Source organism: Triticum aestivum, chromosome 2B (assembly GCF_018294505.1).
Source record: "Triticum aestivum cultivar Chinese Spring chromosome 2B, IWGSC CS RefSeq v2.1, whole genome shotgun sequence".
Taxonomy (NCBI): domain Eukaryota; kingdom Viridiplantae; phylum Streptophyta; class Magnoliopsida; order Poales; family Poaceae; genus Triticum; species Triticum aestivum.
In genome coordinates, this window is record NC_057798.1 from 580,487,243 (window position 1) to 580,514,944 (window position 27,702).

Sequence of the window (27,702 nt, forward strand, 5' to 3'; positions counted from 1 at the left end):
AAAGTAACAACAATCACTGGGAAAATTATAACACTCTTGTCTTTGATGTATGAACTATAGAAGTACTGTTATTACATCTCATCCGAGTGAATACTTAAGTAAAAAAGGGGCGGAGCAGCTCCGCGTTCCAAGCTCGGGGCTCGTCAATCTGGTGCTCGACATTGTAAAGGCGGTATGCTCCATTGTGGAGAACCTTGGTGACGATGAAGGGACCTTCCCAAGTAGGAGCAAGCTTGTGTGGCTTCTGCTGATCCACTCGGAGAACCAAATCTCCTTGGAAGGCTCGATTCTTCACGTTTTTGGCATGGAAGCGACGCAAGTCCTGCTGATAAATGGTCGATCGGATCAAGGCCATCTCTCTTTCTTCTTCTAGAAGGTTGACTGCATCCTGTCGGGCTTGCTCTGCTTCAGCTTCGATGTAGAGTTTGACTCGGGGTGCGTTATGAAGTAGGTCACTCGGCAAGACTGCTTCAGCTCCATAGACTAAGAAGAACGGAGTTCTTCCAGTCGACCGGTTAGGTGTGGTCCTTAATCCCCAAAGTACTGACGGAAGTTCGTCGACCCATGCACCGGCTGTGTGTTTGAGATCGCGCATCAATTGGGGTTTCAACCCTTTATGAATTAAGTCGTTTGCTCGTTCTGCCTGTCCATTCGACTGAGGGTGAGCGACTGAAGCATAGTCGACTCATGTGCCCTGAGATGTGCAAAAGGCTCTGAATTCCTCAGAATCGAAGTTTGACCCATTGTCAATGATGATGATGTGTGGAACTCCATATCTGAATATCAACTCCCTGATAAAGCTGACAGCAGTGCCGACATCAAGATTCTTGATGGGTTTAGCCTCAATCCACTTGGTGAATTTATCGACTGCTACCAGCACATGGGTGAAGCCGCTTTTGCCTGTTCTCAGTGGTCCAACCATATCCAATCCCCATACAGCGAAAGGCCAGACGAGTGGAATGGTCTTCAAGGCTGAGGTGGGCTTGTGTGACATATTGGAGTAAAATTGACATCCTTCACACTTGTCGACTATCTCCTTTGCCATTTCATTCGCTCTTGGCCGGTAAAATCCCGCTTGGTATGCTTTGGCCACAATGGTCTGAGAGGACGCATGATGGCCACAGGTCCCCGAGTGGATATCGTCAAGGATTATCCGACCTTCTTCTGGCGTTATACATTTCTGACCAACTCCAGTCGCGCTTTCTCTATACAACTGTCCCCTTATCACAGTAAAGGCCTTAGATCGGCGGACGATCTGTCGAGGCTCTTCTTCATCCTCTGGGAGCTCTTTCCTTAAGATATACACGATGTATGGCACTGTCCAATCGGGAGTGATCACTAACGCTTCCATGATCAGGTCGACCACTGCTGGAACTTCAACTTCAGTCAGATCTGTGACACTTTTAGGCTGCAGAGCTTCTTCGGTAAAAGGATCTTCTTTAACTGATGGAGTATGGATATGCTCCAAGAACACGTCACTGGGAATGGCTTCTCTCTTGGAACCTATCTTCGCCAAATCATCAGCCGCTTGATTCTTCAGACGGGGTATATGATGGAGCTCTAACCCTTCAAATTTCTTTTCAAGCTTTCTCACTGCATTGCAGTATCCAGTCATGGCTGGGCTTCTAACGTCCCACTCCTTCATCACCTGATTAACCACCAAATCTGAGTCGCCATAAACCATAAGGCAACGGACGCCGAGTGAAATGGCCATGCGCAACCCATACAAAAGTGCCTCGTATTCTGCTTCATTATTGGAGGAATCAAAGTGGATCTGGAGTACATATCTGAGCTTATCTCCTCGGGGGGAAACCAATACTACCCCAGCACCGGAACCATTTAACATCTTAGAGCCATCAAAGAACATGGTTCAGTGCTCCGAGTGAACTTGAGTCGGCTGCTGTTGTTCAATCCACTCGGCAAGGAAATCTGCTACTGCTTGGGACTTAATGGCTTTCTTTGCCTCAAACTTGATATCAAGGGGAAGGAGTTCAATCGCCCATTTCGCCACTCGACTGGTTGCATCCCTATTGTGTAGAATCTCTGACAGTGGGGCGTCGCTAACGACTGTAATGGAATGATCAGAGAAATAGTGAGCAACCTTCTTCGTGGTCATGTAGATCCCATACACGAGCTTCTGATAATGAGGGTATCTTTGCTTCGATGGAGTCAACACTTCAGAAAGATAATATACTGGGCGCTGAACTTTGAAGGCCTTCCCTTCTTCTTCCCGCTCGACCGTAAGTACTGTACTGATGACTTGTCCTGTGGCTGCAATGTAAAGCAACAGAGGCTCTTTGCTGACTGGAGCAGCGAGCACCAGCTGGGTGGAGAGCAAAGCTTTTAGCTCGGCAAATGCTGCATCAGCTTCTGGAGTCCACTCGAACTTGTCTGACTTCTTCATCAGTCGGTAAAGAGGCAATGCCTTTTCACCGAGGCGAGAGATGAATCGACTTAACGCGGCCAAGCATCCAGTAAGCTTCTGGACATCATGCACACGCACAGGGCGTTTCATTCGGAGTATAGTGCCAACTTTTTCTGGGTTAGCGTCGATTCCTTGTTCGGAAACGAGAAAACCGAGTAACTTGCCACCAGGAACTCCGAATGTGCACTTTGATGGATTGAGCTTGATATCATACCTCCTGAGATTGGCAAATGTTTTAGTGAGGTCAGTCAACAGGTCGGAACCCTTCCGTGATTTGACCATAATATCATCCATCTACGCTTCCACGTTCTGACTGATTTGAGTGAGTAAACACTTCTGAATCATCCTCATGAACGTGGCTCCGGCATTCTTGAGGCCGAATGGCATGGTGACATAGCAGAAGCACCCGAATGGAGTGATGAAAGCTGTTTTTATCTCATCGGGTCCATACAGACGGATCTGATGATACCCGGAATAGGCATCTAAAAAAGACAATCTCTCACATCCCGCAGTCGAGTCGACAATTTGGTCGATGCGAGGGAGAGGAAAATGATCTTTCGGGCAGGCCCGATTGATATGTTTGAAATCAATGCACATGCGAAGTGACTTATCCTTCTTGGGAACCATGACAACATTGGCGAGCCACTCGGAGTGGTAAATCTCTCGGATAAACTCTGCTGCCAGGAGCCGAGCCACCTCCTCACCAATGGCCTTTCTCTTCTGGGCGGAGGACCGTCGAAGATGTTCTTTGACAGGTTTTGCTTTTGGGTCGACTCGTAAATGATGCTCAGCCAGCCCCCTGGGAACACCCGGCATGTCAGCAGGCTTCCATGCGAAGATGTCCCAGTTCTCACGGAGGAACTGAGTGAGCGCTTCTTCCTATTTAGAGTCGAGTGACGTGGAGATATGAGTCGGAGTAGCACTGGGGTCTGTCAGGTGAATGTGGACGGGCTTCGTCTCACCAGATGACTGGAACACTGACTCGGTGGCGGGCTTCTTTGCCCGCAATAAATCACTCGGATCAGCATTTTTCTGATATTCTTCCAGCTCCACCACTGTTATCTGAGCATCGGCGATCTTTGAGCCCTTCTGAAAGCACTCTTCTGCCTTTTTCCGATTGCTAGTGATGGTGATCACACCCTTGGGGCCAGGCATCTTCAGTTTGAGGTATACGTAACATGGTCGAGTCATGAACCGTGCATAAGCTGGCCTGCCCAAAATAGCGTGATAAGCACTCTGGAAATCCACGACTTCAAATGTTAGCTTCTCTTTGCGAAAAATGCTTCGAATCGCCGAAAACCACATCTAGAGCTATTTGGCCGAGTGACTCAGCTTTCTTTCCAGGAATGACTCCATGGAAACTCATGTTACTGGAACTGAGTCTGGACATCGGAATGCCCATTCCCTTTAGCGTCTCCGCATATAATATATTCAGTCCACTGCAACCATCCATCAGAACCTTAGTCAGTTGAGTGCCTTCGACGACTAGGTCGACCACCAGAGCTTGCCTCCCAGGGGTGGCTATGTGCGTCGGATGATCAGACTTGTCGAATGTAATGGCAGTCTGAGACCATTTCAGATAGCTTGGTGTCGCCGGAGCGACCATATTCACCTCACAGTTGATAACTTTCAATCGACTTTTGCTCTCCACATCAGCAAAAATCATCAAGGTGGAATTGACATGGGGGTACCCTTCATCACTGTCTTCTTTGTCCTCAGCCTTGTCCGACTCCTTCTCCTTATCCTTGGGCTGTTTCCCTTGAAACTGCTGGATTAAGAGCCGGCACTGGCGAGTGGTATGTTTCGGGTAAATGAAGTTACCCTCTTCGTCTTTCTTCGTGTGGATGTGATATGGCAGATCCATCACGTCGTTTCCTTCCTTGTCCTTCACCTTCTTGGGGTTCCAGGATCCTTTGGGTTTCCCTTTGAACTTGCCCTGAGTCACGGCCAGGGCTTCTCCAGGAGCATCTGGCTCAGCTTTCCGCTTCTGCTTCCGACTGGAGTTTCCTTTTTCCGACTGACTCGGCTTGTACTTGCCACTCTGGAGTCGATCCTCTTCTTCACCATTGGCGTATTTGGTGGCAATCTCCATCATTCGACTCAGGGTCATATCTCCGGTCCGACCAAACTTCAAACTTAACTCTCTGTTCTTAACGCCTTCCTTGAAGGCACAGAGTGCTTGATGATCAGATACATTCTCCACCGTATGATGCAATGTGATCCATCTCTGGATGTAATATCTCAGGGTCTCATTCAACTTTTGCACGCAGACCTGCAACTCTGTTAGTCCTGCTGGTCGCTTGCAAGTTCCCTCAAATGTCCTGACGAACACTCGGGCAAGATCTTCCCAAGTGTAAATGCTTCTAGGAGCCAACTGATTTAACCAAGCCCTGGCCGAACCCTCCAACATGAGTGGTAGGTGTTTCATAGCCACCTCATCATTGCCGCCGCCAATCTGCATAGCCACTCGGTAGTCTTCAAGCCAAGTATCGGGCTTGGACTCACCAGTGAACTTACTCACCCCAATCGCCAACCTGAAGTTGGGAGGGATTACTGCGGCTCTGATGGCTCTGCTGAAACATTCTGGTCCTGAAACATGAACTCGGCTGCTGGTGGGCACATCTCTGTCGTGGCCTTCTCGATGAGCTCTATTCCGGTCGACCAAACCTTGCATGATAATGGATCTCGCGTCAAAGCCTGGTTCCCTAGGGTCGACCGAAGCTCTCCGCCCAACACTGTGCTGACACTTGTCATCTTGCTGTCGAGGGGCGTAAGACCCACCCCTTGGGGGAGGAGTGGGCACTCGACACCGATCATCACGAATCGGTCATCATACTGATCACGTCGACCCCCACGTCCCTCACGCCGCGGAGGCGATCTTGGGCTATGAGCCGACTGGACTGTATTCGCAGTGACGGATCGACTGTGAATCCTATTACATGACTGTGAGATAGCTGAATTCTGATCTCCTGCTGCTCGGAGCAAATCTCTGATCTTCATCAAGCCTCTGCCAGCCTCTAACTGAGAGGGCTGAATCGACTCCGCTATGCGGGCTGCAGCTGCTAGATTCTGAATTGGGGTTCGATATACCTGGGTCGACGGCAGAAAGAGTTGACGTCGACTGGAGTCTGGTACTCGTTGCCGCGCGCGCTCGTCGAGTGCTCGCTGGAGGTTCTCCAGTCGAGTGCGCTCAGCCAAGTTGGCCAAATGCGCATCCTCCAAGGTGCGAGCCTCGGGGGTTTCTCCTACGATGGGTGTATGCAGAGCATCCATATTCCGGCGGCGAAAATCTTCCCTTTGCAGAGAAGTGAGTGGCTCGGGTTGATATTCCTCGTGGACCTGAGCGGGGTCGCCTCCGCCGTCCGCTCCGTTAGTGCGAGGGAATCCGGGAGGACTACGAGGCCCATTGACCATCAGGACCTCTGCCGCTGGATAACTGCTGTCGCACTTGGATTCAGTCTCTACAGAGCCAGTCGACAGATCGAATAGGCCGTAGAGAGATTCGTCGGGCTCGATCGCTGCGACTTGGGTGGTGGCCGATTGGCGAGCCACTGCGTGTCTCACCCACCGTTGAAGCCTCGACCGACCAGAGCGCTTGCACTGGCGGGAGACAGGGAGGGAGGACGACACAGGAGTCGACCGATACGGAGCCGACGGTTGCCGCAGCAGGACGCCACGGACACATGCACGAAAGTGCGTCGCCCCGCGGACGGGAAGCGCTTCGATGTCGAGTGGAGCCTCCTGGAGCGAAGCGGAGTCGTCGGCGATGAACGTGAGTGCGCTGAGACGGATCTCGCGGCCCTCGACCAAAACTCCGCCAGAAACCATGGTGAAGGTGATCGGAACAATTGCAACTTCTCCAATAAGTCGCTAAGACACCTGCCCCATGGTGGGCGCCAACTGTCGTGGTTCTAAGACTGACAGTAGAATAGGGGGTAGGTATGGAGAGGCAAGATCCTAGCTATGGAGTAGTTGTATACGCAAGGGATTTACGAGTTTAGGCCCTTCTCGGAGGAAGTAACAGCCCTGCGTCTCGGAGCCCGGAGGCGGTCGATTGGATTATATGCGTATGAGTTACAGGGGTGCGAACCCTTCTGCCAGTGGAGGGGGGTGGCTTATATAGTGTCTGCCAGGACCCAGCCATCCCACGTAGCGGAAGGTTTAAAGTACATTAAGGCCTGGCGTTACTGGTAACGCCTTACATAAAGTGTCATCATGGCCATAAAGACTACTTAATTACAGACCGTTTGGATACAGCATGGCTCTTGAACTCCTGGTGGTCGAGTGAATCTTCATGGTCGAGTGTCTTCGAGTTCGTCGAGTGGAATCCTTCCAGGTCGACTGGAAAGGAGTTTCTTCTAAAGATGTCATTGGGAAGGGTACCTTGGACAGGTCCATGACCCTACCCTAGGTACATGACTTCATCAGCGCTTACGTCGCCGTTTTGACTGCTTTTCGAGGGAATGATCCCTCGTGACATCCTGTTGTTCCTCGTCGTCGCTTCCTTTAGGTGTGTCCACCATGTATACATCGTGAGATGAGGTGGCTGTCCAGTGCCCTATAGGTGTTGGTTTATGTTTGTCTTCTACATCGTCGTCCATACCATCGATGTCTTCGGAGTCGAAGTCGAGCATGTCGTTTAAACTTTCGACAGTGGCTACGAAGTGGGTGGTGGGTGGGTTTCGAATTTCTTCGTCGTCCGCATCCCAACCTTCCTGACCATAGTCCGGACAGGGCTCTCCTGATAGAGAGAGATACTTTAGTGAATTCAGGATGTCGCCAAAGGGCGAGTGCTAAAAGATGTCCGCGGCGGTGAACTCCATGATCGGCGCCCAGTTGGATTCGATTGGCAGTGGTGCGGAAGGTTCGGAGTCCGGAGAGGAGTCTGGCGCCTTGGAGTCGTGAGCTTCGTGAAGGACAGGGTTGGTGTTCGTCTCAATCGCCGTAGAGATAGCAGCCCCCAAGGCGGTGTCCAGCCACCCGTCCTCGATCGGCGCGGTCGGCTCTGAGCTAAGGGTCGGAGCGGACACTGGTGCAGCCTCCGGGGCACTGTCTGGCGGCAGAGCTAGATCATGCCCTTCGTGACAGTGCGGCGCACTTGTCTGTGGCTCGAACCCGTCGAAGATCAAGTCTCCGCGGATTTTAGCCATGTAGTTCAAACTTCCAAATCTGATCTGACGGCCAGGGGCGTAGCTTTCAATCTGCTCTAGATGGCCAAGCGAATTGGCCCGCAGTGCAAAGCCGCCGAATACGAAGATCTGTCCGGGAAGAAAAGTCTCACCCTGGACCGCATCATTGTTGATGATCGGAGGCGGGCCTAAAGATGACGACACAGAGGAACTCTCAATGAAAGCACCAATGTCAGTGTCAAAACCGGCGGATCTCGGGTAGGGGGTCCCGAACTGTGCGTCTAGGCGGATGGTAATAGGAGACAAGGGACACGATGTTTTTACCCAGGTTCGGGCCCTCTCGATGGAGGTAAAACCCTACTCCTGCTTGATTGATATTGATGATATGGGTAGTACAAGAGTAGGTCTACCACGAGGTTAGAGAGGCTAAACCCTAGAAGCTAGCCTATGGTATGATTGTTGTTCGTCCTACGGACTAAAACCCTCCGGTTTATATAGGCACCGAAGAGGGTTAGGGTTACACAGAGTCGGTTACAATGGTAGGAGATCTACATATCTGTATCGCCAAGCTTGCCTTCCATGCCAAGGAAGGTCCCATCCGGACACGGGACGAAGTCTTCAATCTTGTATCTTCATAGTCCAGGAGTCCGGCCAAAGGCTATAGTCCGGCCATCCGGACACCCCCTAATCCAGGACTCCCTTAGTAGGTTCGCCGTTGTCCAACAACATAACTTCCAGGACAGGATTACCGTACCACTCTGGTGCAGAATGTGTTTTGGTCGACCTATGAGGTACAGTAGTAACTTGATCTGAAGTTTCATGATCATCATCACTTTCTTCCTCTCTGGTTGGTGTAGGCATCACGAGAACGTTTTTCTCTGATGTACTATTTTCCAATTTGAGAGAAGGTACAACTACCTCATCAAGTTCTACTGTCCTCCCTGATTGCGGCTTAAGACTGCTTCGGTATTTCCCCAAAGAGGAAGGGATGATGCAGCACAGCTATGGTAGGTATTTCCCTCAGTTATGAAACCAAGGTATCAATCCAGTAGAAGGACCAAGCAAGACTATGTAAACGGTACCTGCACACAAAGAACAAATACTTGCAACCCACGCGTAAGAGGGGTTGTCAATCCCTCTTGGGTAAACGATTGCTAAATAGATAGATTGATAGATGCAAATAGAATAATGACAAATAAAATTCAGCGAGGTATTTTTGGGTTTTTGATAATATAGATCTAAAATAAAATATGCAAATAAAGGAAAAGGCAAATAGCAACATATATGTGAAAGTATATGATAGGAAAATAGACCCCGGGGCCGTAGATTTCACTAGTGGCTTCTCTCGGGAAAATAGCGCACGGTGGGTAAACAAATTACTGTTGGGCAATTGATAGAAGATCAAATAGTTATGCTATCCAAGGCAATGATCAATATATAGGCATCACTTCCAAGATTAGTAGACCGAAAGGGTTCTGCATCTACTACTCCACACATTGACCGCTATCCAGCATGCATCTAGTGTATTAAGTTCATGGAGAAACGCTATAAATAATCATGCATATAAGAGATCAAAGAAGACTCAAATAATATTCATGGATAGAAACTGATCATAAACTCGAACTTCGTCGGATCCCAACAAACACACTGCAAAAAGTCATTACATCAAATATATCTCCGAGAGACCATTGTATTGAGAATCAAAAAGAGAGAGGAAGCCATCTAGCTACTGCCTATGGACCCGTAGGTCTATGGTGGACTACTCACGCATCTTCGGAGAGGCACCAATGAGGACGATGAACCCCTCCGGGATGGTGTAGATTGGATCTCGTGGTTCTGAAACTTGCGGCGGCTGGGATTGTGTTTCGTCGACTCCCCTAGGGTTTCTAGAATTTCTAAGGATTTATAGAGGGAAGAGGCGGTCCAGGAGACCCCATGGGCCCCACAACCCATCAAGGCGCGCCAGGGGCCTCTGGCGTGCCCTGGTGTCTTGTGGGCCCCATGGTCCTCCCCCTAGGCGCTTCCTTGGCTCCCAAGTTGTCTTCTGGTCCAAAAAATCTCCAAAAAGTTTCACTGCATTTGGATTCCGTTTGATAGGGATATTACTACGAAGTAAAAACCAAGCAAAAAACAACAACTAGCACTGAGCACTATGTCGGTTAGTCCTAAAAAATGATATAAAGTTACTATAAAATGATTCTGAAACATTCAAGAGTGATAATATAACAACATGGAACAATAAAAAAAGTATAGATACGTTGGAGACGTATCAACATCCCCAAGCTATGTCAATAGGTTTTAGTTTCAGGGTGAGAATGTTGTGCATGAGCATGGAGGAGGAGCGACAATATTTGCACAGTTCACCCAATTTCATAATGAAATGCGTGATTGGAAAACTCACATGCAACTGCAAAATGATTTGGTTGAGCATATGTGGGCTCATGTTGACAATCAATAGATGTATTTTTCAAAATATATTTGAGATAATTCAATTTTTATTCGGCTTGTAAAACTATGCTAAATTTATTTGGTTGTGAAACTATGCTATTTTTGTTTCCTTGTGAAACTATGCAAAATGTGTGTGTATTTGTTCAAAACGGCGGCAAGCCGGCCATGCGGGAAAATATGGGTCGGCGATTGGGCGCACTGTCGACCCAAATCATAAACAGGGCGGGCGTCAAGCGGGCGGCCAACCTAAACAGACAAAATCACCGTCCGTTTGAGTCAGCGTGTTGGAGTTGCTCTTATTGAAGGAATTGATGTAGCATTTCTTCCCTGCCTTTTCAACATGCTACGGGGGAAATCCTAGTCTCTTCTGGATAAGACAATGACATCGCTATTGGCTTTGATTGGCGCCGTGTTTCTCTCTTGGGGCGTCGTCTTGGAGTTGGACTTGGTCGAAGGGACTCAGGGCTTGTCGAGCTGGTCGTCGGCGGCTAGTGCGGCATATCCGTGGGAGCGGCAAAAGCACCCTCCACATGCAAGGTACGCCTTGCAGGTTATGTTAGCCAACCTCACGGGATTGAAGCGACATAGGTTCGCTCTATCGGACATACCATTCCTCTTTGATGTCATCAAGATACGTGGATATGCTTGTGACAACTCGGATTGACACAACAGTTTTTGACGTGCACGCCGGTAGCGGCAAGGCGCTCAATTGCCTGATGAGGTGTATTGTGGGGTGTTGTTCATTTGATGTTTTGTATGTACTATTGTGCTTTAGGCGCTATTTAGGTTTTCACTTGGTTTTCCCCAATAACCGAGCAACATTTTTTCATTTTTCCAGCACCGTCTTATGTAGTGCATTCCTCCTTGGGGATGTTACTTGTAATACTCCTTTCAATTAAATCGATTTGGTGCTCTCCTGCAAACACTAAAAAAATGAACAGAAAAATCTAGATAAACATATCAAATCTAATCATACCATCTCATTAATATTACTATTCTCCTGTGTATTAGTGACCAGTTATGCTTCGGCTGTAATCAATCATAATGTCGTGCTCCCCACCGACTATGGTGGTCAGGGCGTCTCCAAAGGGTTATGCATCAAATGCTTGTGTCAAATGTTCGTGAGACATAGGAGCGTGTCCGCTTGTCAAAAAAACAAACAAACATGGTGACAAGGGGGGTCCCCTAATTGTCCGCTCCCCTTTGTCCGAAACTCCTAACATTTGACCAAACAGTTAGTGTGCACCATCCAGTGATACTACACTAGTGCAACAATGGCATTTGAGATCGAGCTGCCCCCTCCCACAATGTTGTAGCTTGTGATGGAAGTCGATCAAGTTGTCATGACATTGTACCTAGAGCAGGCACTCAAGTTGAAGCGTCGCACCAACAAGAGAATACCAGAAGTCAATGTGAAGGCAAGGTGAAGGCCAAGAAGACGCCCAAGAGCCATGGCACATTATGGTGAGTAGATATTCACCAGCAGCGCTATGTCTCGCTTATAGCGAGACCTAGCGTGCTCTCGCGTCAGGCACCTCCCTAAATGGGTCGGCCTAGGCATGCGGGAGGCCACGATGTTTTTTTTTCATGTTTTATGTTTTCGTTTTTTCCTTTATTTCTTTAGTTTTGTTGATACTTTCAAATATTCTAAATAAATATATTTAAACATACTTTACATAAAAATATTTGAAAATTGTTAACCAAGCATTTGAAAATGTAAAATGTATCTAAATAAAATGTTTCTCATGTATTCAAAAAATATACAGTATGTGTGGAAAAAGTTGATCATGTATTTCAAAAATGTTTATTAAGCATTTGAAAACTTGTTAAACAAGTATTCGAAAAATGTTAATCAAGCATTTGAAAAATGTCAAATCTGTATACTAAAAATGTTGACAACGTATCAAAAAAATGTCAAACTTGTATTTGAAAAATGTTAATCAAGCATTTGAAAATGTTAAATGTCTGTAGAAAAATATTTTGACCATGTATTATAAAATGGTAATCTTGTATTTGAAAAATATTAATCATGCATTTGAAAAATGTTAAAAATGTGTATAGAAAAAAATGCTGACCATGTATTCAAAAAATGTTAACCAGGCATTTGATTTTTTTAAATGTGTATAGAAAAAAAGCCGATCATGTATTTAAAAAATATTAATAAAGCATTTTAAAAATGTTAAATGTGTACAAATAAAATGTTTCCCATGTATACAAAAAATATACAAGGTGTTTGAAAATAGTTGATCATGTATTTAGAAAATATTAATCAAGCAGTCGAAAACTTGTTAAACAAGTATTTAAAAAAATAAAGCATTTGAAAAATATTAAATGGGTATAAAAATGTTGACCATGTATTAAAAAATAGTCCACGACACAGTTATGATCAGTCATCACACATCCATCTAGTGGTGGAAGAATATTTATTAAAAAAATGTTAATGACAAGTGGAAGATCAGTGCTACAGTGCCAGAGTCGTCGCGCATCCATCTAGGGGTGCACGTGTCCCAACTCAAGAAGGTGATTGGCTCGGAGGACACTATAAGTACTGATCTTTCACTTGTTATGATCATAGTTGATTGGTGTTCAGAAGGTGTAGTCGAGCGCAATTTGCGGGGAGTGCCCAGTGTGCCGGGCTAGAAGCAAGTTCCGCAAGTTCTTCATTGGGGAGGCATGCCTATTTAATTGCCGCACTTGGGAGAGTCCCTACACAATGGTGAACAAGTTCTCATAGGCACCAGCTTGGGGGTAAGCTGGCCCTCGAGGGAAGAGGAGTTAATGTCATGACATTTTACCCTTTTTTTTAGAAACATGTCATGACACTTTACCTAGAGCAAGCACTCTAAGTGAAGCTTCACACCGATAAGATGTGTGAAATATGAGAAGTCCATCCGAAGGCGAAGGCGGAGACCAGAAGACAACCCAGAAGCCCATGGCCCATTGTGCTAGTAGATAGTCACTCACCTGGCATGTGGGTGAGGCATCATTGAGTTTTCTAAACTTGTGCCCATTTAGGCATCTCTCTCGTTCCTCCTCCGAGCTCAGTTTGTGATTCACCCAAATTCTAGCGTGACGTCGTGAATCTTATACCCAATTGACAATCAATTGATAACCCGAAGTGAGGTCGTGACACAGGCACCCAGTTCGTAGCTCGCCATGGTGTGGCGTGTTCCGCTGCTGGCGAGGTAGCACAACCGCTGCGGGTCCCATATCAGATGCACTATGGCGAGGCTCTCCAGGAAAAAAACCATAAAATCAGGAAAAAGGAAAAAAACAAATGGTAAGCCACACGTGTGGCACGAAGTAACACCACCCTGCTGTTTTTACAACTAAAATTACCATAAAAAAGAAATCCCAAAAAACTGAAATTGACATCCAAACAGAAAGTCGCCATGCTTCACAACAAAAGCTGCCATCCCCGGATAACTAAAGTTGCCATCAAAAAACATCAGGACGGAATTGCTTCGTGCCACACGTGTGGCACTTATCAGGGTCCAAGAAATAAAAGAAAAGAAAGAAATAACAAAGAAAAAAACAAGAAAACAAAGAATCCGGACAAGAAAAAAATGTGCTATTGGGCCACAACCCGTGCGGGGAGTCAAAGCCCAGAACGGACTCCTCATCTCGGCGAAGGACAAAGTTTCCGGACTCTGAATTTGAAGCGGACCTGAGCCAAGTTCACGAACGGTCTCGCGCGAGTTCCCGTTCCCCCTACCTCAGGAACCTTCCAGAATCGCTCCTTTTTCCCCGTAAGAAAATACAACTTCCAGAATCGTTGAGATCGGACGGCCGCCGTCGGGAATCAATGAGCTAGTCAAGTACAGGCATACTAGTGACACTATGTTTGTCTATATATTCAAACATATATTATGTTTCCGGCTAATACAATTCTAGCATGAATAATAAATATTTATCATGATATGAGGAAATAAATAATAATTTTATTATTGCCTCTAGGGCATATTTCCTTCACTGACTGCATGCATCTCTTCTTGTAAAAAGAAAGAGAAAAGTATCTCTCTCATGATTGTTTGTATCTCTAACTTTCCTATCAAAAAGGATTTAGTTGCCGCTAATCAATGATTTATCCAAGGTTAATTTCGTCTTAACATGTATATAATGGTGTGCCTTGATCATCGTGCCAAAAATAATACACCTTATATAGAGGAATGGATGACGTACCGCCAGAAGCGATAACCTTTGTTACTATGTAATAGGTATATATTATCATTATATTATTATTATTATCAGGTAAAGAAAATAAAAATAAAGGTAAAGAATGAGAATCAAGTGATAACTGAGTGAGGTCGTGCCACAAGCACTCAGTTCGTAGCTCGCCATGGTGTGGCGTGTGCCGGTGTTGGCGAGGTAGGACAACCGCTGCAGGGTCCCATATCAGCTGCACCATGGCGAGGCTCTCCAAAAACAAAAAATAAATAACCATAAAAATTAGGAAAAAAGAAAAGAAAGAAATAACAAAGGAAAAAAGAAGAACAAGAAAACAAAGAATCCGGACAAGGAAAGAATCCGGCAGCGCTGTGGGCGACTCGCCCGCTCGCTACGCGAGTCAAAGCCCAGAACGGACTCCTCGTCTCGGCGAAGGAAAAGTTTCCGGACTCTGAATTTGAAGCGGACCAGAGCCAAGCTGACGAACGGTCTCGCGCGAGTTTCCCTATCCCCCTACCTCAGGAACCTTCCAGAATCGCTCTTTTTTCCCCGTAGAAAAAATACAACTTCCAGAATCGTTGAGATCGGACGGCCGCCGTCGGGAACCTTCTCCCCCCAATATAATCCCCCTCCTCCGCGACGCCTCCCCCATCGAACTCCGCCAGTCGATTCCAATCCGACGATCTCGAGCCCCCCGCATCCCGATCGATCGCAACCCAAGCGGAAGCAGCCGGCCAGCCAATCAATCGCGATGGCCGCCGACGAGGCCAAGGCGAAGGGCAACGCGGCGTTCTCGGCCGGCCGCTTCGATGAGGCGGCGGGCCACTTCGGCGACGCCATCGCGCTCGCCCCCGACAACCACGTCCTCTTCTCCAACCGCTCGGCGGCCTACGCCTCGCTCCACCGCTACAAGGAGGCGCTCGCCGACGCCGAGCGGACCGTCGCGCTCAAGCCCGACTGGGCCAAGGGCTACTCCCGCCTCGGCGCCGCGCGCCTCGGGTCGGGGGACGCCGCGGGCGCCGTCGAGGCCTACGAGAAGGGGCTCGCCCTCGACCCCTCCAACGCGGCCCTCAAGGACGGGCTCGCCCAGGCCCGGTCGGCCCTCCCGCGCCGCCCGGCCTCCGGCGCCGACGCCATTGGCAAGATTTTCCAGGGCCCGGACCTCTGGAGCAAGATCGCCGCCGACCCCACCACGCGCGCCTACCTCGACCAGCCCGACTTCATGCAGATGCTGCGCGATCTGCAGCGGAACCCCGGCAACCTCAACAACTACCTCTCGGACCCCCGCATGATGCAGGTGCTCAGCCTCATGCTGAATGTGAAGGTCCAGAACCAGAGCAATGGCCCCTCCGAGCCGGCGCCGGCGCCGACGCCGGCCAAGTCGTCCCCGCCGCCGCCACAGAAGCAGCCCGAGACCAAACCGAGGGAGCCAGAGCCCGAACCAGTGGAGATGACCGATGAGGAGAAGGAGCGGAAGGAGAGGAAGGCGGCGGCCCAGAAGGAGAAGGAGGCGGGGAACGCCGCTTACAAAAAGAAGGATTTCGAGACGGCGATCCAGCACTACACAAAAGCCATGGAGCTTGACGACGAGGACATCTCCTACCTCACAAACCGCGCCGCTGTTTACCTTGAGATGGGACAGGTGAGAATCCTCCTGTTTTGGCATTAGTAATTTCCTTAAATGTTTGGTAACAGAGTCCTAATTTTAAACCTGTTTAAATTGCTTGTGTGATTCTTTTTAAATACAGTTGTTTAAGATTCTGTAGGAGAATCTTAGAAATTTGTAAATACACTTGTTTAAATTGCTTGTGTGATTCTGTAGCAGAATCTTAGAAATTTCTAAATTCACTTAGAAGCTCAACATATACCAATCGTTTTAAGACACATTAATATTTTTTGATAGAGACTACTGGTTGCTACAATGATTTCACTGTCGAGGCGATCCTTACACATTCGATATTTAATAACAACAGTGATTTTTTCTCTATATATATGCCTTCTTACCTTTTTGGGGCTTGGACTTGCTCTGTATGATACTGTATTAGTTTATTTTAGGCTTATTACTGGGCTTGAATGAACTGCAGATTTCGTAAATCAGTACTGTTGGTTGCCTATGATTTTTCACTACCACATGTTTTAAATTGTAATCGGGAACCCTCTCGAATTACTTATGCCTCTGGTGATTTGAGAGTTAATGTTCTGTTTCTCCAAATACCAGTATGATGATTGCATTAAGGATTGTGACACGGCTGTTGAGAGGGGAAGGGAACTTCGTGCTGACTTCAAGATGGTCTCGAGGGCACTCACAAGGAAAGGAACTGCTCTTGCTAAACTTGCCAAGACTTCCAAAGACTACGATGTTGCCATTGAGACTTTCCAGAAGGCTCTAACTGAGCATCGAAACCCAGATACCCTGAAAAGACTAAATGATGCTGAACGAGCAAAGAAGGAGCTCGAGCAACAAGAGTACTATGATCCAAAACTAGCTGACGAGGAGCGAGAGAAAGGTCAGCTGTGTGAATTCTACTGTTTGACACTTAACACTGCTTCTATGCCCCTTATAATCTGCGGGTGTTGATGATGAGGTTTTCTGTTCTTGCTACTGCTCTGCAGGTAATGAGTTCTTTAAGCAGCAAAAATACCCAGAAGCAGTGAAGCATTACACTGAAGCGCTCAGGAGAAACCCGAAGGATCCGAAGGTATGATGTTTTATGTTACTCAATTGCTTGAGCTGAAAATTTCTGTGAAGACGTTTCACTGTTTCATTGGTAAATCTGATGGGAAGAATATTGTTTACATCTGACGGGAAACCCGCATGTAAGATTAATCAAATAATGCGGTGAACATATCAAAACTGCATATATATGTGCTTTCTGAATTAGTCTGTATAATTGATGACTGCTAAGCGGCTACTTGGATTTTGTATTTCAGGTTTACAGCAACAGGGCTGCCTGTTACACCAAGCTGGGTGCCATGCCTGAAGGTCTCAAGGATGCCGAGAAGTGCATCGAGCTAGATCCTACATTCTCCAAGGGATACACCAGGAAGGGCGCGATCCAGTTTTTCATGAAAGAATACGACAAAGCGATGGAAACTTATCAGGAAGGCCTAAAGCATGATCCGAGTAACCAGGAGCTGCTTGATGGTGTAAAGAGGTAAATAGCACTGAAAGAGATAATTAATCAGTCACTGGCTTCTCATCTTAGATTCCACCAGCGGGCTCATAACGGTTGCTGTCCGTTCTCAGATGTATTCAGCAGATCAACAAGGCCAACAGAGGCGATCTTACCCCGGAGGAACTGAAAGAGAGGCAGGGCAAGGCTATGCAGGACCCTGAGATCCAGAGCATCCTGACGGACCCTGTCATGCGGCAGGTAAGTTCATCATCAGATGTTTGTTTACTCCTCTTTCTTGAGCCAGAGCTTGGTTTGGCCAACGGTGTGATAACGTTGATGTGTTTGTTGTCTGCAGGTGTTGATTGATTTCCAGGAGAATCCAAGGGCTGCTCAGGACCATCTCAAGAACCCTGGTGTGAAGCAGAAGATCCAGAAGCTCGTGAGCGCAGGGATTGTTCAGATGAAGTAGACCCAAATGCTGAGTGTCGGATGTTTAGTTTAGTTGGTTGACCTTTTCTTGCCTGAGGGCCAATTTCCCTCTAGATTCGGGTTTGTGTAAAAGTACATTTCGTGGTGGTTCTTAATTGGCTTGCATGTGATGTCATATTCATCTCGTCTGAAATTTGGTTTACTTTCTGTCGTCACTGTAAGTGCAACCGCTCTTCGGAACTCCCAAACACTAGTGAGGTGCTCTTCGCGTCTTAATGTTCCTACATACTACTACAAGAAACAAAACCATCCTTGATACAACCTCCTCCGTCCTAAATTGTCTTGGATGTATATGTGTATCTAACACTAAATCATACTCATTCCGTCCCAATAGTAAGTGTCTCAACTTTGTGTACTAAGTTGTACTGACACTTATTTTGAGACGGAGTAGCAATCACAAGGAGCTTGGGTCAGTCAATTTTGCCAATCTGAACAAACGTCCTCTGGAAAACAGATTGCAGCCGTGGTGTTCTTCCACCCTGCCCTCCCCTCAACCTCTCCACCATCGTGCTGCCGCGAACTTGCACCACCCCACCACTTAGGACTCGTATAGACCTGCCCCCCTTCGTTCGTTTGGGCTTCTCAACGGAATTTCTGACAGACAATTACCCTTGCTGCTTTGCTGCTAATCTGCTTCACAATGTGAAGAAAGAATTATGGGATGTCAACAAGGATCTTTTCCTTTCACATACTATATGTTGCTTCACATATCACATATCTTGGATGTGCCCATGGGAACCTCCAAGCCTGGAATTGAAGATTTCAAACCGATCAGGTGCTCCACCTTCCTTATGATGGTGTAGACTTCTGCTGGTCAAGTCTGTTTTTCATCCCTTCTTACTTCATGTGCTCTCTTGCACTGCATGCTGCTGTGGTCCATCAAATTACAATTACTACCACTATATCTAAATGTAAGACGTTTTAGCAGTTTAATTGAACAGAGGTACTTTAATCACTGCCTATGGAGGAAATCTGAGATGGAAGATCAAGGGATTGCTTTGATAGCCTCGGACAAGGTATGCAGGCCTAAAATTCAAAGTGGGCAATACTGGATGTGGCTACAACAAGGCCCTACTTATCAAGCACCTCAAGGTCAACTAGAATGATCGTTCTGGTAGAAAGATATTCTCAAGTTGCTCCCCCATTTAAGGAAGTAGCCTCCTGTAAACCAGGAGAAGGATATCAGTACTGTTTTGGCATAATAACTGGTGTGAGGAGATCTTATCCAAGAAAAATATCTTGAGCTGCGTTCCTTTGGCAAGAATGGAAGTGACACTTTGTCACTTGTTATGGCTAATCTAGATAAGGGACGCAGCTTCAGTGTCGTAAAGGCACCTGCCTTTGGGTTGCTAACATGTGGGCCAGCCATATATTGGAGCCACATGTCATAGGCACAAAGGCAGGTGCCTTAAGGCACTGAAACTCAGTCGCCAGATAAGGCGAACCACTTTCTGTCAATTCAAGCTTACGATCGTCGTCGTCTGTTTGCCGTCGTCCGTCTAGATGGCCTATATACCCTTACTTACTTTATTATGAGGATCATGGTTGTTTTTAGTTGTGGCCTGTGGGTAACTTCTATCGTCGTCGCTATGTTCAGGTCTTGGATTAAACTCGAGGAACTGTATACTGTGGATTTTTGAGTTTAATTAAATTAGTGATTATGTCGAAGAAGGGCTCTTTTTTTCTCTCTTTCTCAATGTGCTTCTTGTTTTGATGCTGGTTTTGGTGCTCGATCCATAGGAATTTCGTGGCATGATTTTTTTTTCTATTTCTTGAATATTTTCGAAACGGAGGCAAATATTGCCTCATCTATTAAATAAGCAGAAGAAAATTGCCCGGTTAATTACGGAAAATCGGGCAAAAACCGGAACAACAAGGGCCAAGCCCACTCCCATAGATTGAACCACTCAGGGCAAAGCCCACCCTTCTCGACGACATGTCGACCTGGGCCAAACAATGCAGCTCCGACTCTGACGGTCGACCTGGGCCAAACAACGCAGCTCCGACTCTGACGGAGAACTCAGAAGAACAAAACCAAGCACGGCTGGCGCCACGGAAGATCGCCGAATGGGCCACCTGCAGCCAGTCATCGTACACCACAGGGCCCCGCCGCCGCAGTTTCGACTTCACAGCAACAAACAAACCGAGGCAATACCATGGACACGCCGGAGAAGAGCCGACTACCGCAACCATTGCCGTGTCACCGACATTGCTCCCACCATCATCGTTGCCACAGAAGTCTGGACGCCAAAGTGATACTCTCGGGGTCGCCGCCCCGACATCCATCGCTCCGTCATGCCCAGCGCAATCAACCGGCACCACCTTCCAGGGCCGCTGCCCCGACATACCACCGCTCCCCTCGAGCAGCAACGCCGCACAACCCAGCTGCCCGTAGCCCATGCTATTCAGGGCAACCGCTCGCAAACCACGAACGTCGCACCACATTCGGGGCCGCCGCCCTGACGTAAAGTCAGACCGCCCCCTCTGGAGCGCATCAACCGAGCCGACACCCCTACCGCCCAAGCGGGACAAGGATGCCACTCAATCAATGTCGAGATAGAGCCCCACCTCATAGAGCAGCCACTCACATTGTTCCCGAGATCGCCATCTCGACGCACAAACAAAACTCACCCGGAGCCGCCGCCCCGACATCCACTGTCCCCGACGACGAAGAGATCCGTGCAAACTGCAGTATGCTGACTCTCCAAGGCGATGCCTCAAAGAAGGAAACGACGTAGCCGCCGTCATCGCCCGCGTCGACCATTTGAAGCTAGAGATTTCTCCCGGAGAGTCGTGTAATGGAGCTCCACGGCAACGCCTTCAAGAAGGGAAATGAAGCCATGGCGCCGCCGTTGCCGGTACCGACCCAAAGTCAAGATTGGACTTTCGCCCGGAGCTCCACCACGCCTCTGAATCCAAGCAGATCCGAAGCACCGCGCAGCATGGTCGACGTCCACCTACTCCACCACGTGGTGCGGCGCCCCTGGCCAGCCCGACGCCACCGCAGCATCCTTGCGCTCCCTCGCACCACCGGCGCCACCGCGCGCACTCCCTCCAGCAGATCTGTGCTGCCCGAAGGCCTCCGCGTGCCCTGCGCCACCCCGCACAGCCTCGTCGGCCGCCTGAAGCAGCCACCCCGCACCGTCGCGCGACCTCCCCACGCCAGATTAGTGCGGCCAGGAACCGCGTGCCCTCGCCGCTCCGTGCAGCCCGGACCCGCGCGCCCGTAGCAACCTGCGAAGCCCTGCTGCGCCGCTCAGCGCAGCCTCGTCTCGTCCCCCTGAGCCCTCGCGCCAGCTCGAACTCCCGCCGAACAGAACGGCCCGCGCCGCCGAGATCCAAGCAGGAGAAGAAAAAAGACCCCACCGCCGCCGAGCCGCATGGGCTTTGCCCGACGACCCTCGCCGGCGGCGGCGAGAGGAGGAAGGAGTTGAGGGTGTGGTCCTGTGTGACGCCCGGGTAATCAAGCTACAGTAACCATCTGGTAATGAAGCCACGTCACTTCGATTACTGTTGCTAATCTCGCGTCAGCTCGAAATCGATTCAAATTCAAATTCAAAATCAAGCAAACAATAAAACTTTTCAAATAATAAAACTAAAATGTTCGGAGTGAACCAAATATTGCATAGGAAATTATGGTGGAGAAACCACCCTTTTATAAAATGTTTAAATACTATAAGCTGAACAAAACAGTAACAAAACCAATTATTTAAAAGTTTTTAAAATAATAAACAATTGCAAACTATTTTATTTTAGGTGCCAAATTAATTGAGGTGGTGGCATATTTGTTAATACTAATTTAGGTACAACTAATGTATTCTATAAAACTAAGGTATTTAAAATATAAAATTAAAATAGAAAAGAAAATAAATAAAACAAAAGTCAAAATAAATAAAAAGGGGGAGACAAAGACCCCTTGGCCCAACTGGGCCATGGCCCAGCCAGGCCGGCCGACACCTCTGGCCTACATAGGCCTCCCCACTCCCCCAAACCCTAACCGACAACCCCACTCGCTCCCCACGATCCCCTCTCTCTCGGTCGCTCCTCTTCCCCTCACCCGATCTGATTTGGAAGGGGATCGACCCCCCCCCCCAGCGCACGCGGCCGCTGCCCTTGGCGCCGCCCCGATGGCCGTGCCGCGCCACCCATCTCCAGCTCGCCACCCCTCTCGCTCCTCTTCCCCGACCCAATCTGGATCGGGAAGGGGCAACGAGCCCGACGCCTCCATCACTGACGTCGTTGATGTGCGCCACCACCGTCGCCCGAAGACCTTGCCGTCGTCGGAGCCCCGCGCCGCCTTGACTCCGTCGACGCATGCGTCCCCGTCCTCCTCCTCAACGACCTCCCTCAAGCCTCGCCGGCCCCTGGTCTCTACTCGATCGTGAGGACCCCAACTCCTCTCCTTCTCTCCCTGTCCCCGTGTGCACGTACATGCACGCGCTCACCGTCGTCCCCATCGCCCACAACAGCCACGGCCATCCGCCGCTTCTCTCGCCGATCCGCCGCTCCTCTGCGCTCTGGTGCCCGCCTCTGCCTGGCGCTGCGGCCTCGACACGCCCCGTCCTGTGCTGCTTCTGCTGCCCGCCGGCTGTGCCGCCGCCGCCCGGCTCCGGCCACTGCACCGCGGCGCCGCTCAGAGGCCCCGCGTCCTTCGCCCCGAGCCCAGCACCGTTCCCCGCCTCCTTCCCATCACCGCGACCGCCTGTGACCCCACTGCGGCTGCGCCCGCCAGGGCCGCCGTCGCCCGGGTTCGTTTGGCTCCACCAGCGCCCATAACCCGCTGCACGCACGCCCACTAAGCCCCTTGTGCCTATGGCAAATGGGGCCCATGCCCAGAACAAAAAAAAGAATTAATTAAATAAATAAATTAATAAATCGTAATTAAAATATTAATTAATTAATTTAATTAATCCTATTTAGATTCACCTAATCACTTAGTTTAGTTAATTAATCTGTTAGGTTAGTTAACAGTCAATGACAGCTGGGACCCACACGTCAGTTTGACCCAGTCAAAGCCTTGTTGACTGCAGACGTCATGATGACGTCAACATACACTATTTTGGATAATGTTGAATTAAAATAATTAAATAAATTCTAAAAATGATTAAATGTTTTAAAATTAATATAAAATAAACCATAGCTCGGATGGAAAAACTTTGTACATGAAAGTTGCTTAGAACGACGAGATGAATCCGGATACGCAACCCGTTCATCCGCCACACATCCCTAGCATAGCAAACACGCAACTATCCCCCTCCGGTTCGTCTGTCCGAAAACGCGAAACACCGGGGATACTTTCCCTGATGTTTCCCCCCTTCATCGGTATCACCTCCTACCGCGTTAGGGTATACTTAGCACCGCATATTGCCTAGTTATGTTTTGTGATGCTTTGTTTGCTCCGTATTTACTGTTTCTTCCCCCCTCTTCTTCCCTGGTAGACCCGGAGACCGGTGCTGATGCCACCGAGTACGACTACGTCACCGACGACCCTTCTTCCTGTACAACAAAGCTTCCAGGCAAGCCCCCCCTAATCACCAGATATCGCCTATTCTTCTCTCTACTGCTTGCATTAGAGTAGTATAGCATGTTACTGTTTCAATTGATCCTATTCTGTTGCATAGCCTGACATTGTTACTACAGTCGTTGATACCTTACCTGCAATCCTAAATGCTTAGTATAGGATGCTAGTTTATCATCATTGGCCCAACATTCTTGTCAGTCTGCCTTGCTATACTACCGGGCCATGACCACTTGGGAGGTGATCACAGGTATATACTATACATATATACATACTATACAGATGGTGACTAAAGTCGGGTTGGCTCGTTGAGTACCCGCAAGTGATTCGGATAAGGGGGCTGAAAGAACAGGTGGCTCCATCCCGGTAGAGGTGGGCCTGGGTTCCCGACGGCCCCCGACTATTACTTTGTGGCGGAGTGACAGGGCAGGTTGAGACCACCTAGGAGAGAGGTGGGCTTGGCGCTGGTCGGCATCCGCGGTTACTTCAAAATAACACGCTTAACAAGATCTTGGTATTTGATCTGAGTCTGGCCACTGGCCTATACGCACTAACCAACTATGCGGGAAAGATATGAGCACTCGACGTCGTGGTATCAGCCGAAGCCTTCTTGACGTCAGCGACTGAGCGGCGCGCGTCGGGTTGGACTGCGTAACGCAACTTCCTTTGTAATGGAGGTTGCTAGGTCTGCTCACCGGCCGCGTACGCAACGTGCAGGTGTGCAATGGGCGATGGGCCCAGACCCCTGCGCGCATAGGATTTAGACTGGCGTGCTGACCTCTCTGTTGTGCCTAGGTGGGGCTGCGACGTGTTGATCTTCCGAGGCCGGGCATGACCCAGGAAAGTGTGTCCGGCCAAATGGGATCGAGCGTGTTGGGTTATGTGGTGCATCCCTGCAGGGAAGTTTATCTATTCGAATAGACGTGTCCCTCGGTAAAAGGACGACCCGAAGTTGTACCTTGACCTTATGACAACTAGAACCGGATACTTAAGAAAACACACCCAGACAAGTTCCACAGACAACCCGGTGATCTCTTTTCCACAGGGCGACGAGGGGAGGATTGTCGGGTAGGATTATGCTATGCGATGCTACTTGGAGGACTTCAATCTACTCTCTTCTACATGCTGCAAGACGGAGGCTGCCAGAAGCGTAGTCTTTGATAGGACTAGCTATCCCCCTCTTATTCTGGCATTCTGCAGTTCAGTCCACCCATATTGCCCCTTTACACATATACCCATGCATATGTAGTGTAGATCCTTGCTTGCGAGTACTTTGGATGAGTACTCACAGTTGCTTTTCTCCCTCTTTCCCCCCTTTCCCTTCTACCTGGTTGTCGCAACCAGATGCTGGAGCCCTGGAGCCAGACGCCACCGTCGACGACGACTCCTCCTACACTGGAGGTGCCTACTACTACGTGCAGTCCGCTGATGACAACCAGGAGTAGTTTAGGAGGATCCCAGGTAGGAGGCCTGCGCCTCTTTCAATCTGTATCCCAGTTTGTGCTAGCCTTCTTAAGGCAAACTTGTTTAACTTATGTCTGTACTCAGATATTGTTTCTTCCGCTGACTCGTCTATGATCGAGCACTTGTATTCGAGCCCTCGAGGCCCTGGCTTGTATTATGTTGCTTGTATGACTTATTTTATTTTAGAGTTGTGTTGTGATATCTTCCTGTGAGTCCCTGATCTCGATCGTACACGTGTGCGTGTGTGATTAGTGTACGACTGAATCGGGGGTGTCAAAAGTTGGTATCAGAGCCGACTGCCTGTAGGAATCCCCCTTCCACACTCCTTGGCCGAAGTTGAGTCTAGTCGATGAAAACTATTTTACTAACATGGTTGTGCAACCCATGGGACCACATCGCCATTGGGTGATATTAGGATCTTTTATTCCTCGTTTATACTCTGGGACTCTTATCTCTCTTCTACTCGGGTTAAATGATTTTGCTAACTCTAACTCTAGGTTCTTGTAAATACTTTCTGCCGGAGAGCCCCCTTATTAGAAATGATCGCCTGCTGCGCCAGAAGATTTCGAAGATACTCTCCGATGTTTTCTCGAGACCCTTGTGCCCTTCGCCCTTGCAATCCCTTCCATCGATAAATCCTTATGGATAAATACTTACACCTGTCCTTCTTACTTTCATTCCCAGCTGCTCTTGTTATTACAAGATGCATCGGATTATTCTTCGACTTTTAATAATCTCTTCAGCCACCGCCTTACAGATCTTGCCGCATGAATACCTCTACGAATAATTTCTCACACATATTAAGTATCCGATCATCCCTAGTTGATCCAGTTAATTCACAAAAGTATTTAAAATACTATTTGAACTTCCGAAAATCCTGAGCAGCTTATTGCTCTTGAAATTCTTGCTTGATTGCATTATGGTTAATCCCTTAAGTCTCGTAATCTTATTGGCATCCCTTGTCATTATCATTTTGAGTGTGTTGATTCAAAATGTTGCGAATGGCCGCAATCCTCAACCAGATCCTAGAATTCATCCTTCCAGCTCAGACATCATTTTAAACATGAGCTGGATCTCGACCAATCAAATTGTCGTCGATTGTACCCCTAAGCCTACTCAACTTATCCATCCTTAATCAGAGCGTTTGCTTCTGATTCCTTAATCTAGAAATCATAATTCCTTTACATTGAGCTTTGAATTAGTCAGTTGTTTCTATAATAAGATCTCCCTGCATTCTTTCTCGTTCTAGTTGAGTATCGATGCTCACATCAGATCCCTTGTGGACCGCGAGATCCTTTGTTGGGTTTTATCCGACAACGTCCCTCCTATTCAATCACTTTGGAAGTTCTTTCCCTGATACATATGCCTTTGGTAAATTGTATCCCTGCTTTTCTCAACAATGCTCTTCTCCCTAGCTTGAGTTATTCTCTCTTGAAGTTTGTGGTATATGTTCCTCAGATGCCCTGATGGGTTGAACCAATGCCTTCCCTAATCCGTGTGAACCCAAAAGGTTTCACGGGTCATACTTATCTGGTATTGCACCTGGTAAAACTTTCAACAACTAATGTCATTTAAGAAAAATGAGAAGTGGATGGAAGATCATGCATTGGAGAAGTGGGAGTCGACCTTGAACTTTGTGTTCATGCCCATGGACCCGATGTGGAACTTATCATGGAAGGTTCTTGTAGTAATAACTATTTCCTTGATATATATCCTTTGGTATCGGTGAATTGATCCTTTGCAATCGTGGTTTCGACCATATGTTCTTCTTAGATCCCATTTCTCGGGCAAGTTTAAGCACTTGTCCTCTGTGGATCAATACACCAGTCCAACCTTTACTTTGATCTTTCGTCGAGTATTATCCCCCCCCCCCGGTCTCTCGAGGATATCAACACTACATCTTATGAATTTTTGATGAAGTAGTACCTTTCACCGTCATAGTCACTCCACGGGTTCTGGGTTGTCGTCAACTGAGAACACCGATTGGTGAATCAAATCAACACTGTGATTCAGTACTTCCAGTACTTTGTTGTTGAGAAGTTTAATACTCCATCACGTCATTCCTAGCCTGATCGGCTACATCACTATCGTGCTAATTATAGCTGTGCTACCTGGTCCTTCTTCCCGGAGCACAATTTTGACGATGAGCTAAGCTTATGTCGATTTTCCTCATCATATCATTTCGCCTTGAACAGCAAGCTTGATTTCAAGTTTGTGTCGTACTCATGGTTCCAATAACCTTTCGCTTCATCATTCCTTTGACTTGATGTCGTCGCTGATTGATTACATCTTCATGAAATCTCTCGACAAATGTGTCGTGATCTTTATCAACCTTATGAGCTCTTCCAGGATATCAATCAGATTCATGAAGAGAAATACCATCCTTGCCCTTGAAGAGTTGTGTTATCATTGGCCACTTTATTGCCTTCCCTCCAACACAAACTTGTTCGTGTTTTGTGTTATACCTTGAGTTCCTTGCTACCCAACATTGTTCTTCTTTACCTTGGATATTACCACCTTTTATGTCAAGAATGTCGTGGGAATTTCACCACCCCTTAAGAATTCTTGGTATGATGATACTTCTCAACATCACCATTCTATCTTGGTCCCCGTGTTGTTGCCAACCGGTATACCAATAAGTGAACTCTGTTGTGAGACTTTAGTATTTCTAGCAACCCTATTGCTTTGAAATTAATGGTCGATAGTAACATTCTAAGTCTATTGCTTATTGAATCATCATTCAAATATTGATCATGCTACCTAGTCCAGCTTTCTGGGTGCACCCTACTATCATTGTTGAAGTGTGTATCTTTTCCTCAAGCATACATCATTATATCATTTGATCTGTCAAATGTTATCTCCTTGTTCACATAATTGTGGAAATCCATTTGTTTGGAAATCACGATGAATTGTCGCTAAGTCCATCGGCCACCTACTCACCCTCTC

At 47.9% G+C, this 27,702-nt stretch overlaps 1 protein-coding gene across 1 annotated transcript; it reads left to right on the forward strand.

Moving 5' to 3' along the window:
- Positions 1-14,741: 14,741 nt before the first annotated feature.
- On the forward strand, positions 14,742-17,929 carry LOC123046149 (hsp70-Hsp90 organizing protein-like). The gene is made up of 6 exons (XM_044469445.1): positions 14,742-15,811; positions 16,388-16,676; positions 16,783-16,868; positions 17,101-17,324; positions 17,417-17,543; positions 17,641-17,929. Exons 1-6 carry the CDS (start codon positions 14,921-14,923, stop codon positions 17,752-17,754), a joined length of 1,731 nt encoding a protein of 576 aa, XP_044325380.1. The 5' UTR covers positions 14,742-14,920; the 3' UTR covers positions 17,755-17,929.
- Positions 17,930-27,702: the final 9,773 nt, after the last annotated feature.

Excerpts from the sequence above, each read along its gene's own strand:
- LOC123046149 (XM_044469445.1), top strand. The coding sequence starts at position 14,921 with ATGGCCGCCGACGAGGCCAAGGCGAAGGGCAACGCGGCGTTCTCGGCC. Across the intron at positions 15,812-16,387 it reads TTTACCTTGAGATGGGACAG|TATGATGATTGCATTAAGGA; the intron begins GTGAGAATCCTC and ends TCCAAATACCAG. Across the intron at positions 17,544-17,640 it reads CGGACCCTGTCATGCGGCAG|GTGTTGATTGATTTCCAGGA; the intron begins GTAAGTTCATCA and ends TGTTGTCTGCAG.